Consider the following 14,738-nt stretch of genomic DNA (forward strand, 5'->3'; position numbering starts at 1 on the left):
GGCTCCAGTGGATTTAGATTAGTATAACTCTACTTAGAGCTTCACTTTTAGGAATGAATCCATCCAGATTTCCATAAGCGAAAAGGGAGCAGAGTCTCTTTTGACTGCCCAAAAGGTTAAGTTGAATATTTTGTACCATACATATTGTGCTAAAACTGTGGTTACACTTTGCCTCTGAACTCTTTCCTTTAATTAAATGAGGGAGCTGAACAATTTTCTCTTGACTTGTATAGTCATTTACTTTCCATTCAAATAATGTGTTGGATGCCATGTAGAATAGCCATATGTTTTTTTCCACGGCCCACTTAGTTGTCATGGTAGACTTCAATGCTCGCATAGGCACTTCTAACTTAGACCTAACCTCCTTCCTGGGGATTGACACTGAAGATCATATACCTTTTCAATTTTCCTTCTTCCGGTCATCCATGGATGTTACACTGAATAAGGCAGGTCTCAAATTGATCGAATACTGTTTGGCATACAATCTGCTTGTTTTAAATGGCCTCAATCAATTTCCTGGTTCAAAGGATTTTACTCTTTGTACAACCCGTGGTAGGAGTGTACTTGACTATAGCCTATGTTCTTTCAATTTTTTTGCATCAGTTCACTCTCTGTCAATAGACTCATGCACCGAAAGTGACCATCTACCTCTCCAACTCTCATTCCAAACCCTTCATACTGTTACTTCAGATCAAGCTTAACTTTCTCCCCTTGAAAACACTATGATCTTTAATAGAATTAGATGGTCACCTAAAGTCAGCACTGAACTCGCCTTCCTTCCTTCTTCAGATGATTAACCTAGAATATTTAACCAAATTGCTTCGGCCTGTAGATCTAAGGCCCTACCCCTAAGATCTACTCCAACTCGACCTTCCTCTTAGTTTGATAACGATTGCCTCAGAGAAAAGGTTGCTCTGAGGAAGTCATTCCATAAAGACCGTCTGTCCAAAGACCTCACTTTGTTAGAAAACCACACACTCCAAAAAAGCCATTACTAACCTTTAACCATATGTTTTAATGGAAGGTCATAATGTGAAAATGTATTATTTTGGCTTCTAATAGCTTCTGCAATTTGATACTTCCAGTTCTGCTGGTGAGTAGGGATGGGCATAAACCAGGAAAACCCGGTTTGGGACCTGTCCCAAACTTGACTTCTCTGCTGAACTGGTTTGGGAAGTTTGTGATGCAGTAGGGTACCCCTCAGGTCCTAGATGTTCCAAAATCTCTGGGAATCTCCATCTAACTCTACTCTAAATGCTCACTAAGATTGGTGAAGATTGGACTTGGAAGGTCTGAATTACAGACCCCCAAACAAGGTGACCCCAAGAAAGTGCTTTTCGGGGAAATGACAGGTACGGATTCAGGAGGGTATGGAATGGGAGAGATAGAGGCATCAAATTTGTGATGGACCTCCCTGGGATGTCTGCCTACATGCCCTGGTCTTGGGGGGGGAGTATCCAAGTTACAGCCCACAAAACAAACTGCCCTAATCACAAGGCAAGACTGTATGTTACAAGGAACAAACTAATTTCTCCTGCACATCAATGTTTTGGGGGAGGAACCTGTCAGTAGCAATTCCTGCATAGCAATTCCTACATAGATGTATGAAAATGATTCATTTGTACTTTTAAAATTCTATCATCGTAGTTAGACTTCAGTAATATACATTAACTTTGAACTAAGCCCTTGCTTAAGATTAGGATAATTACCCCTATTGTGCCTTAAGGCAGCTTCACATTTGTCATTCTGTAGCAATTCATGGTTGCCAATTTCACTGCGTTTGCCAGGTCTTCTATAGCAGTGGTTCTTAACTTGGGGGCTGGGACCCCTTTGGGGGGTCTAACAACCCTTTCACAGGTGTTGCGGCAGGGCCAGCAGCTTGGCCTGGGGGTGCCATCCACACAACAGCCTTGTGGGGTAGATCGAGATAGAGCATTAGTCTGTCTGGAGCAGCGAAAAACAGTGAGATTGGCATGGTGGGTCAAGAGGCAGAACTGAACTGAGAAACCCCGGAGAAAAAAACAATTTATTATATCATGAACAATGGATCTTCACACTATTGGTCAGTTTCGATTTAATTTCTGTGGAAGAACACTTGCATATTTTTATAGTTGGGGGTCACCACAGCATGAGGAACTGTATTAATGGGGTGTGGCATTAGGAAGCTTGAGAACCACTGTTCTATAGGATGCTGTAAAGGCCCACAAAGGTTGACCCCTTCCTACCAGTTCTTTCTGCAACAAAGAAAGAGAGCCTATTTCCATCAGAAAAACCATTCTTCATTGGTGGAAATCATTCTAGATGAGGGTCATAAGATCTATCTTAGCATAAGTGGGTGATAGGGTCCAAGTGAAATTAATCTCTGGAATCTCTTAGACCCATTATGCACGGGGGTTTTAGCGCACATTCGGGGTGGAACGGCAGCGACTAAAATCACCGATAACGCATGGTGCCGGCTGCAACCGGCCACAGCTTCGGTGCATGCCGCCGAAAAAGCTGCGTTAGCGAAACGCGGAAGAAAGCGCAGCTTCCGGTTGACCGGAGCGCAACCAGAAGTGGCGCTGGGATCGCCACGTGCATAATCAGTTACTCTGGATTTTGCCGCCGGCACGCCCCGTCCCGTGCATAACTGGTGTGCTTCGTGTCTTCCCCCTCCGCGTTTTCCACGTGACCCGAAATCGCTGTTTCAGCGGCCGAGCATAATGAGCCTAAATGCTCCATTTCTACTCTGAAACTCTGCATGAAGTTTCCTGTTTGGTAATATCATACTGTTCATGGTGCATAAGAATTGTCCTAAAAAGCAAAATATAAATTACATATTTAGCTTTGTCTGAAATAAATGCAGAGCCTATGTTGGCTGTAAGAGGAAATTTTAAAGAGTTCCATGACATACTTGGATTTCGCAGAAATCCTTGGAGACACATTACATATTTGATTTTAAATGGTTTTGCAAAGCTCTTTATATCAGATTCTGAATAACATCAGGTCAAGTATATATTTTTGTAATCTTAGCAGACTTCTATCTAATAATTTCCCCTAATTTCTATGTTTAAATAGTAGGAATGATAGGGTATGAAAACAGCAACCTTTTCCAGAACCTTAGTCAAAACTTTCTCTCACAATGGGAAAATTCCTGGAAGGACTAAAAGAAGCAGTGGTACGCCCGCTACTTAGACCCGTGAGAGCCCAACTACTATCGACCCGTCTCACACTTAGCGTTTCTGGGGAAAATGGTGGAAAGGTCTGTCACAGATAAAATATCAGCATTCCTGGAAGAAGCTACAGTCCTAGACCCACCTCAGTTTTTGGCCCAGCCATGGTGTGGAGACAGTGCTAGTCGCCCTGACGAACAACCTCCATCGCTAGCTGGACCGAGACAGGTTGGCACTCTCTCAGCAGCATTTGACACTGTTGACCATAAGCTTCTAGCTTCTAGCTCGCCGCCTCACTGATGCCGGAATATGGGGGACAGCCCTTAAATGGCTGATCTCCTTCCTCCAGGGTCGTGGACAGAGGGTAGCAATAGGAGAGAGATCATCAAACCGCCGACAACTCACTTGCGGAGTCCCACAACGAGCGGTCCTTTCTCCAATTTTATTTAATATCTTCATGTGCCCTCTTGGCCAACTGGTACAGAACTTTGGGCTGGGATGTCATCAACATGCAAACGACACCCAGCTTTTCCTCCTGATGGATGACCATCCTGACTCTCCCCCAGAAGCATTAGACAGCTGCCTGGAAGCAGTGATGAAATGGCCCAAGCAGAGTTGTCTGAAGTTCAGTCCTGCAAGGATGGAGGTCCTATGGCTGGGCAGGAAGGGACCATGTGAAGAAATGTGTCTGCCCAACCTGGACGGTGTGCAGCTATCAGTGGCTCACTTTACCAGGAACCTGGATGTAATCCTAGATGCTTCCCTCTCAATGGAAGCTCAGGTTGTGAGAGCTGGCATTCTACCATCTTTGCCAGGCTAAACTACTAGTGCCGTACTTGCCCCAGAACACCTAGCCACAGTGATCCACAGGACGGCCACCTCTAGACTGAACTTCTGCAACTCGCTCTATAAAGGCCTGCCCTCAACCTTGATCTGGAAACTACAGCTGGTCCAAAATGCAATGGCCACACAGCAACACCATGGAGGTCCGACATCCGGACCATCCTCCAACAATTGCAGTGGCTACCAGTCAAATTCTGGATCAGGCTTAAAGTTCTGGTCATCACCTTCAAGGCTGTACGCGGTCAGGGCCCAGTGTACCTGAGGGACTGCCTTTCTGTCTACACTCCTCAAAGAGATTTGCACTCTGTCACCTCCAACTGGCCAGTGATCCCTGGCTGCAAATAAGCCCATTTGACCTCAACCAGGGGCAAAGTCTTCTCTGTTCTGGCCCCCACCTGGTGGAATTAACTTCTGGAGGAGATCATAGCCCTAACGGAACTAAAATAGTTCCGCAGGGCCTGCAAAAGGAAGCTCCTCCACCAGGCATTTGGTTGAGGTAAATCAGAACCAACAACATTACCATTGCTGTATTTCTATTTGATACAAAACCAAGTTCGATGTATTGTTCCTTTACATTCCATGTGAACCACCCTGGTAATTCACACACAGTGATATTCCTGGGAGTGTATCTGAACCTTCTTTGTTGAATTGTTCCCCTGAAAAATTGTGGCATAAAAAGAGAGATTATAAAAGCCAAAAGCTAGGACCATGCCTTTTTGCATAGCGGGGGGCAGTGCAGAGAGGGGCAGTAGAGAGATTTACAGGCCTATTCTTGGATAAGTTCAGGGTTAATAAAAAAAGATCCACAATTATATGCAGGGTTTTGAGCCCTTTCCACCTTACAATATTTTCCCGGTCTGTTACCCTTCCCATCTCTTATGAGTCCCATAGGGAAAAAATACATACAAATGCTTTATCTAAGTTTCCCCTCATACATTGTGAGCGGTTTCATTTAGATTAGGGAAACAACTGTAGAGTGGGATAAAGATTTAAAATCCCTTTCCCCATTATGTGGTTGCTGCTCATTCTCTTGTATAAGTTGTTCCATGTTTTAAAGTTTAAAAAGTCCAAAGATGTAATTATACATCTTTTAGTTTGTTCCTCAGTGAGTAGACAAAAATGTAAATATATAGTGTTATGTCTTTGGACAGTTACTTGAATGATATAAGGATACGAGCTTGAGGCTTACATCTGGATTCTAGGCCCTCTGTTGTGATTCGCTGTTATGAACCAATCACAAGCATACATTAACAGCCGATGGCATATCTTGGGGAGTGGTTTAAGCAAGTATTTAAGGCCTCTTGCTACTTCTTTGTGTTCAATAAAGTTGCCTTGTTGTTTGGAGCTGAAGAACTGGAGAACTGGGTTTGATTCTCCACTCCATATGAAGCCTGCTGGGTGATCTTGGGCCAGTTACAGGTCTTTCAGAACTCTCTCAGCCCTACCTAAGGTGACTGTTGTGGGGAGAGAAAAGATGACTGTAAGCCACTTTGGCATTCCTTGGGATAAAGAAAAGCAGGATATAAAAACGGACTCTTCTAAACGCACTCCCTCCCCTCTCATCAAAAGTAAGGTGGCATTGTATGCAAAATCTAATAATGTATAATTAGGAGTATTGTCTTCAGAAGTGATCTGAGCTCTTTATGAAGACCCCAGCATGTTACAAGTGTAACTGTGAACTGATCCAACCCCCCCCCCCTGAAAACCCCAACTCATATATACACAGGCAAACAATGGATCTTCCTGCCAGTTCATGCTATTGGTCAGTTTCAGGTTAAACTGACTGGATCTGGCAGATAGGATCTAAGCACACATTGGTCAGTTACAACCTCAAGCTCTGTCCTCACCAGAACTACAGATACAACACTGAGCACACACTATTCTTGGCAAGCGACAGCAGACTGTGGAGACTATTCTAGAAGAGATCCAGAAACTGTTGGAGGTAGTGGAAAATGTTCAGCATGTTTCATTGTCTTGGGCAAATAACTCAGCAATTTGTACCATAGCAAGGACTGCATCCTTCATTGTCAGTCTAACTGTGGTTCTCCATTAACATATCAGATTTTGAGGATTCCCCCCTATTTGTATCAGACCTACTGAAGATTAAATTCAGGCTTCTTTGCAGACCATATGAAATGTGGAATATGGCTGACTTCAAAGCAAAGGAATTACAGTGCATTAGCCTCCTGCATCATCATTTGCTAACTTATAATTGCATTAAAGATAGCGTGTCATTCTGCTCTCTGGCTTACTGTTCTTGCTCATTACAAAGATAACCTACGTGAAGAAATGTATGACTGTTCAGCATGGTCCCAGATTTATTCCTAAAGCCCCTCAATATCACTGTGTGGCTTCCTAAAAATATATCAGAACTTTGCAAAAGTAATGATCAAAAACACTAAAATCTACTTTTACACATCTTTCTGGTCCTTTCATTGGTTCCGTTATGTTTAAATATAAGGATTTTTTTTGCCTGTTTTGGAAAAGTGAAAATGTGCATTAATAGACTTCTGAGGATCTCTAGCAGCCCAAAGCGGATCATGAAATCCTTAATCTGACTGGTTATTAACATCAGGTAGGGAAACCGCGATGCAAGGATTATTTCCCATCTAGTAATGGAGGTAGCTGAATAAAGATATTTTTAAATACTTAATTTTGAATATATTAACCTCTTCAATACAGTCTTGTTACATTTTCCTACCTATTGTACTGGAATGATTAGTTGTAATGTAGTAGATACTCTGCAAATTATATGAATAAAAATAAGAATGGGATAAAAGCAGTTGTTTGGGGATACCCCCTTCTCTCCTTTTGCTTAAGTAACACATAAAAAATGCCAGGATTTTCATATTATGAAATAAATGTTTTGGTGCTTTCCTTTAAAAACCATGTCATATAATTTGCTGAAGTACATCACAAAAACTCATGGCTGCGGGCTATAAATGGAGTGTATAGAGTTCTGGTAGTGAGAACTGGGTGAAACTGTCTAGACTGTGGCACTCCAATGTGTCCCATCCTTCCTTTTATTTAATCGTACATGTTTTGCTTTGTAGCTTGCCCATCAGGAACCTATAAGCCTGAAGCTTCACCAGGTGGAATAAGTACTTGTGTCTCATGCCCTGATGAGAATCATACCTCCCCACCAGGAAGTACCTCTGTCGAGGACTGTGTATGCAAGGAAGGGTATCGCTTTAACGGCCAGATTTGTGAAGGTAAGGGACAGTGTTTACTGAAATTAAGCAAACATTATTAATATTCCTTTGTCGTGGGGATTTTTTCAAATGCGGGCGGAGGGGATTTTGCTGATTCAAAACAGGGGGTTGGGTCCCTTGCAGAGGGAAAGGTAAAATAGGGAACTCCTGCTCTTCTGACGGAAATCCCTTCTGTCACTGAAGATTTAATGCAGGATTGAAGCCTAAGTTTCTTACACTTGTAAAACTATTTCTCCATTGACTTGTCTTTCAAAGATCTCTTGCGCATCTTCCATGGAAGCTATTTATAATTTGTGGGATTACAGGTTCATGCTATGATTGTGGATGTAAGAATGTGCCATTTTTTCATTTCTTTTAGTTTTGTTGGAAGCTTTTCATCCTGTTTTGCTGGGTTTCTCATTGTGTTGGCCTTTATAGCCCCATTTTAAGCCATGTATTCGTCATACAGTGCTTTATACCATTTTTACACAAAGCATGTCAGTTTTAAAATCAGCTTTACTACTGAATTTCATTGTTTTGGTCCAGAGGAAATGACAACTGTGATATCATTTCATTGTCGAGAAGCTATAAAAAAAGCTCCAGTTTTCAAACTTACCCACCAGTAGTAATGAAATTCAGTAGCTAGGACACATTCTTTCAGTCCGTGTCAGGTGCCAGACTAGTAGATGTTCCTGTTGCTGCACTGGCCAAGCCCAGAATGCAGTCTGTTCTTTCCGGCATCTGTTTGCCACTGGAGTGAGCCACAAGAAACAGGCAAGCCGACTTTCAGAGAAATTCAAACTTTTCCATTGAAGAATTGTTAGTACACTTCCAGGGCCCTTGGGCTCCCTCAAGACCCAGTCTGAAAGCATTGCTTTAACCTGTGAGCTGGCTCAGGCTATATTTAAATAATCCTTTCAATCAATCTTTATTGTATGCTAATTCAGACCAAAATTTAACAATCCCTTGGTTTGTCATCATTAGGCAAGACAGTGCAGATTAAGCAACATACATTTGTTTGAAAAGACAATAGCCTAGCTCGGAATGATATTATAGAACATTTAAATCCTGACAGTTTCTGTTGCTTGTTCTAATTAGTGGTCCACTGCCCTGAGCTGCGTCCCCCTGAAAACGGCCATTTTGTCAAGAGTGTCTGCAACAGTTACTTCAATGCTGCCTGCGGAATCCGATGTAAAGCAGGATATGACCTTGTGGGAAGCAGCATACGACTTTGCCAGCCCAATGGCCTGTGGTCTGGTTCAGAAGCCACATGCAGGGGTAGGAAGCTTTTCCTGTTGTTAAAAAATCTAGTTTGGCCGAGTGCCTTAATGTCTGATTCAGGGATATTTTAAAACGTGATTTCTTCTTTTATTCTATTGGCTATTTTACTGGTTCGAAAAAGTCAAGTCTGAAGGAATAACGTAGTTGAATTAACGTCCCGTGTGAATGGTGTACTTTATTGAATGTGAAGTAGTAGGAGAATAAAGAAACAGGTAGTCAAAAATGCAGACTCGTTCACCCTTTCGGTGAACGACTTATTTGTCTTTCTCTAATCTTACATAAATATATTTCCACAGTGCTGCTGAGAAAACTGGAGTTAAATTATAGAAGTTTCATAAACTCTAAATGTTACATCAATTTCTAGCCGTCTTACCAGATCAGAAATGTTTATTGAACTTGCGTCCAATAAGTGGGGGTAGTCATGTTCCTGTTGCACTCATTCATCATTTTCTTTGGGGTCTTTTCATTCCCTGTTACTTTATTTTATTTCATCATTGTAAATACTATAAGAGCCATTTTATAGTGTGTCCTCGTTAAAATAATGCATCCACAGCCATTCCTGGGACCTGTATATTGTATGTGTGTGTGTTAGAATCATAGAATCATAGAGTTAGAAGGGGCACCGCACCAGCTTCTCTCCACTCCCTGCTGACCCCAATGGCAAACCGCAAGAGTATAATTCCCGAGGGTCTTGTAAAGACATTATAATTTCTTTGGGATAATGAAAATTTCATTCTTAAGTCTATCATAGATGTTTGCATCCTCACTCTGAAGTCCTAAATTACGAGTGCAAGTTTTCCAAGCACTCTTCCTTTTTCTTATGAAGATGTAACCCAGAAGTAAGAAACACTGCCAAAGTAAGCATAGCCATAATAAGAATGGTATAAAACAGTTCCAGAAAGGCATGCCTTATGTAGTCTGTTTAGTAAATTGCCTAGTTGTTTTTTCTTTCTTTCCATCAGACAAGCGTGATGGGGGAGTGGAGAAGGTCAGCATTCTGGAACTAGCAGTGAGACATTCCTGATCTGCAGATGTTAAAGAGAATGTTGGGTTGAATATTTTAATTTATCTGTTTCCTTCTTTCTTTTGCTCAGTCACATTAAGGCTCTGTTAGCAAACCTTAATGTAGAATACTCCCTGCATTAGAGGAAGTTGTCACTCCTGCAGTTTTTTGCGAAGAGATAAAAACTATATATTTGCACAACTGACTAAATTTAACTAATAGTTGTTCTCTTACAGTTTCCCAAGATGACTACAATGGCATACTTGTGGCTTTCTCAATTAATAAGACAGTTGTTTAACAAAAAGCCAACATACTTAGCCCTGTATTTTATTTGACTAGCAACAAAGCCCATTGTATCTAACAAGACAATGGGCGCTAGGCCCCTCCACCAAGGGAGGCCAGCTGAGGCTCCTCCCCCCGACTCACAAAAGGCCTGTGGAGGCCTTGGCTGATGTTTTGGGGGTGGGAGGAAAGCACTGGCAAGCACACTGCTCCCCCCCCCCCAAAAGGCCTGCTGAGGTCAGCAGAGGCCTCAGCAGGTGTTATGGCATCGGGGGGGGGAAGCACTGACGGGCACCCCGTTCCTCCCCACACCTCCCTGGGAAGCCCTGCCAAGGCCTTGCAAGGCCACGGCTGGAGCTGTTCGGGGCAGTGGGAGTGCTGGTGAGGCTCCCTCTTCCCCTGGGGGATGGGTAGAATTTGGATAGAAGAAGAGAAAAGCTGATTATTTGTACCCTGCTTTTTACTAGCCAAAGGAGTCTCAAAGCAACCCTGCAGACTCTGTATGGTATACAAAGCCTAGCCACAGTGGCAAACTATAGAATTGCACAGGGGCTGGAGGCAGCTGTGGAGGTGACCGGGAACCACACAGAGCTCAGCAATCAAGTGTGGGGAGGCTGTATTTTCCTCCCATGAGTCTTGTCTCTCCCCACCCCCACCCCCCACTTGTATAGTCTAACAGCCAAATCTGTGAATACTTGAATCTGGTGATTGGAGCTGTGAATGGGCAAGACAGGTGGAGCTGAGAGAGTTCTGAGAGAAGTGTGACTGGCCCATGGTCACTCAGCTGGCTGCATGTGGAGAAAGGGGGAATCTAACCCAGTTCACCAGTTCACTGTTCTTAACCACTACACCAAGCTGGCTCTCTTATAGGGGGTGAGTGTAATGACACAAAGTCTACCCTCCAAAGCTACTTTTTTTTTTTTTTTACAGAAGACCTGATATCTGTAGTCTGGTGATCCATTGTCATTGCAGATCTCCAGGCTCCACCTGGAGGTAGGCAACATTTTGGACTTGTGTACCCTGGGGGCTGAATAGAAAGCATGAAGTGGATTTCTGAATATTACAATAGGTTTCAGAAATGCATAACATGCAAGGCAGATAATTAAGAATGAAACTGAGTAAGAGGGAACAGTGGAGGAAGATGGGTAGGGAATTGTCTCATGACCTAAAGGAGTAGGAATATCTGTGCAAGAATTCTGAAAGTAGGACTTTTGTCCTGCTTGTCTGTCGGAGATTCCCCAGCAAATAATAGCTGAGGTAGATAGAGATAAGCGCTTCGGCAACATGGGGCTATCACTGTTTTACTTGGAAGAAATTGCACACTTCTGGTTCCAAGAGAAGCATGGGGGGAGGTGTTTTTTGCTTAAGTTCACTTTTCATTCAAAGATTGGGTGGAGACTAGGTAAAAGTCGGGTTTAAATTGGAGAAGACTCTGTCCCCAAATTTACATGCTAGATTACACATATAAATAAGTCAAGCTCAAGAGGGGGGGTGTCTGTGTGAATGTGTGTCCAGTCATAATAAAAACCATCTGTTGAGTTATTCCAAGAAAAATATTGTTGGGTTCAACTTCATGCTATAGAATGTATTCCATTTGTTGATTTTGACAGTCCTTGATTCCCATTTAAGACAGCAGTTCTTGAGGAACAGCTGGACATGTGTTCTCTGACCTGTACGGTGGTGCTTTTCAAACTTTTGAAATAGGACCCATTTCTAAACTTGTGATTTTTGGATTTGCTTCTAAATTTACTATTTTTTTCAGGACCAGTCTTGGAGAGTAACTCCACAGTATTTATCTCCACACCAACACAAATCACAGAACTCTAACATCAGTTAACACTGAACAAGCTCTGTTTGAGGTGCAAGTCCTCACGGAGCTCTCAAAGTTCTAGAGCAGTGGTCGCCAACCTGCGGGCCGCGGCCCGGCGCCGGGCCGCGAAGGCCATGGCGCCGGGCCGCAGCTCCGTCTCCCCGCCCCCCCCTCCGCAGTAAAAAACTTCCCAGGCCACAAGCTTGCGGCCCGGGAAGCTACGTACTGCGGGAGGGCGGGGAGAGGGAATCAGGGCCGGGCTGCACCCGTGCAGGCCGCGCCCGTGTGGCCCGATCCACGTGTGTGGCTCGCGGGCGCGGCCCGATCAGCGGGCGTGGCTTCCGGGCGCGGCCCGATCCGCGGGCGTGGCTCGCGGGCGCGGCCCGGCCCGCGGGCGTGGCTTCCGGGTGCGGCCCGATCCGCGGGCGCGGCTCGCGGGCGCGGCCGGGCGTGGCTCGATGCACGGGCGCGGCCCACGGGCGCGGCCAGAAGTGTGGGCGTGGCCCGCGCGGGCGCGTTCCCCGCGGGCACGGCCCAATGCCCTGCCGGTCCCCAGTCTAATAAAGGTTCGGGACCAGTGTTCTAGAGGGCCTGTCTAAAATGGGCAAATGAGAACAAGATGCAATTTAATAAAGATAAGTGTAAAGTTCTGCATCTGGGTCAGAAAAATGAAAAGCATGCCTACTGGATGGGGGATACGCTTCTAGGTAGCACTGTGTGTGAACGAGACCTTGGGGTACTTGTGGATTGTAAACTAAACATGAGCAGGCAGTATGATGCAGCGGTAAAAAAGGTGAATGCCACTTTGGACTGTATCAACAGGGGTATCACATCAAAATCACAAAATGTCATAGTGCCATTGTATACGGCACTGGTCAGACCACACCTGGAGTACTGTGTGCAGTTCTGGAGGCCTCACTTCAAGAAGGACGTAGATAAAATTGAAAGGGTACAGAGGAGAGCGACGAGGATGATCTGGGACCAAGCCTTATGAAGATAGGTTGAGGGACTTGGGAATGTTCCGCCTGGAGAAAAGGAGGTTGAGAGGGGACATGATTGCCCTCTTTAACTATTTGAAAGGTTGTCCCTTGGAGGAGGGCAGGATGCTGTTTCTGTTGGCTGCAGAGGAGAGGACACGCAGTAATGGGTTTAAACTTCAAGTACAACGATATAGGCTAGATATCAGGAAGAAAATTTTCACAGTCAGAGTAGTTCAGCAGTGGAATAGGCTGCCTAAGGAGGTGGTGAGCTCCCCCTCACTGGCAGTCTTCAAGCAAAGGTTGGATACACTCTTTTCTTGGATGCTTTAGGGTGCTTAGGGCTGATCCTATGTTGAGCAGGGGGTTGGACTAGATGGCCTGTATGGCCCCTTACAACTCTATGATTCTATGATTCTATAATGGCCCTCTTCCACCAGGTCTTTGGTTGAGGCCAAGGATCCCATCACCATCTAACGGAGCCCCCAACCAAACCCCCATCATTCTCCATTCTCTGCCGGGTCAGCAACTGTGGACATCTTATGCACCAGGTTTATAGGGATGCTGGAGTCAAGATTATGATTAGGTTTTAATATATTTTAAATTTAATTTTGTACATGTTTTTAATTTATTGATGTGAGCCACCCCATGAACATCGGGAGAGGGGCAGCATATAAATAAAAGTATAAATACATTTTATTGTCCACTTTTGCTATTTATAGTTGAACCTCTGGCTGAATTTCTTGGCCATTTTTAATCCCACTGGAAAGCACATGTCAGTCTGCCATCAATCCTCCCAGGCAGAGCCTCTTCTCCCAACTCACCCTCTTCCTCTGTCCTGGCCTCATGACTCACCTACAAGCCAATCACATTCCACTTTTGAGTCCTGGTCTGCATTTTGAGAGTCAATGTGTTAAGATATGTGAAATACTATAGTCAAAATGGGATGTGGAATGGCACCGTGCACCCCAATCTCGTCAGATATCCAGGATACCTGTATGGGAGACCCCCAAGGAAGACTGCAGAGGAAGGAAATGGCAAACCCACCCTGCTTAATCACATGCCTTGAAAAACCATACTGGTTGCCATAAGCTGGCTGCAGTGGTAGCACTTTACACACTCACAGCCAATATGTAAACATACTTTGGAAAGTGTTGGCTTTTATGTGTTTGTTTATTATGTTTGGATTGGGAAACAAGTAAAGAGCACCAAGAAACATCATTGTTGTATTCAGCTGTTTTCCAGTAAAAGTGTTAATGTTTGTTTAAACCTCTGCAGTTCGCACATGTCCAAAACTCCATATCCCTCAAAATGGGCACATTAATTGCTCAATAAGTGAGATCTCATATAAAACTGTATGTTTTATGACCTGTGATGAAGGCTATGAACTGGAAGGAAACTCCAAGCTCGTCTGCCAAGGCAACTCTCAGTGGGATGGAAAGGAGCCAAAGTGTGTGGGTATGCAGTTTTTGTTGTGTTAATGTTCACTGCTGTACAGTCATCATCAAAGTGTATTGCTCAAATGGGGTTGTCTCAAAACTTTAGCAATGTCAAAACAAACAAACATCTTCTCAATCTAAAGAAAAATCAAGTGTTGAGACATATGTACAGTCATACAATTAACTCCACGTTTCAACAAACTTCACTTGCATTTTCTCTTATAACTTACTGTATTTTTGTCCTATGTTTTCTCCCACAGCCCTTTTATAAAAACACCTCTGCTTAATTACACAGTTGTGTAAAGAATAAGGCTTGTTGCCTTCATTAGAAGTGAATGATGCACAGGCCTCTTCACAGTGGCACCTTACAGTTGTCACAATTTTGATGTTCAAAGAGGAAAATGTGTTACCCACAATCCTCTCAATATGTGCAGTCACGATTTGGTATGAATAGGGCAGCGTATGTATCTCCCCCAGCTTTGATATGCACAAGCCTGTATGCTGACATAGTCTGGGCTTCCAATCACATGTACTGAAGGTGGGAAATGCATGCATTGTCCATTTAGCACAAAATGGTAATGTTGCAAATTGGGAGGACCCATGAAGTGTCTTCCAGTTTCATAGGACGTGGGAAGATGGAAAAGAGGGTGTATGGTGAGCTGCACTCAAGGAGGCTCACAGCCCCAACATTAGTAGGACTGTTAAGTGCTGGGAGTAAGGAGTAAGGAGTAAGAAGAGGATGTGGGCCTATTTAAAGGGG

General features: G+C 43.9%; 1 protein-coding gene across 3 annotated transcripts in view; it reads left to right on the top strand.

Moving 5' to 3' along the window:
- Positions 1-14,738, top strand: part of SVEP1 (sushi, von Willebrand factor type A, EGF and pentraxin domain containing 1) — a 168,047-nt gene that overhangs the window by 76,819 nt on the left and 76,490 nt on the right. For all 3 annotated transcript variants that reach the window (XM_077345283.1, XM_077345284.1, XM_077345282.1), the window contains 3 exons: positions 7,049-7,207; positions 8,285-8,464; positions 13,818-13,997. In XM_077345283.1, coding sequence (XP_077201398.1) covers positions 7,049-7,207; positions 8,285-8,464; positions 13,818-13,997 — 519 coding nt within the window. The remainder of the gene's footprint in view (positions 1-7,048; positions 7,208-8,284; positions 8,465-13,817; positions 13,998-14,738) is intronic.

The sequence above is a fragment of the Paroedura picta genome, chromosome 7 (genome assembly GCF_049243985.1).
Source record: "Paroedura picta isolate Pp20150507F chromosome 7, Ppicta_v3.0, whole genome shotgun sequence".
Taxonomy (NCBI): Eukaryota; Metazoa; Chordata; class Lepidosauria; order Squamata; family Gekkonidae; genus Paroedura; species Paroedura picta.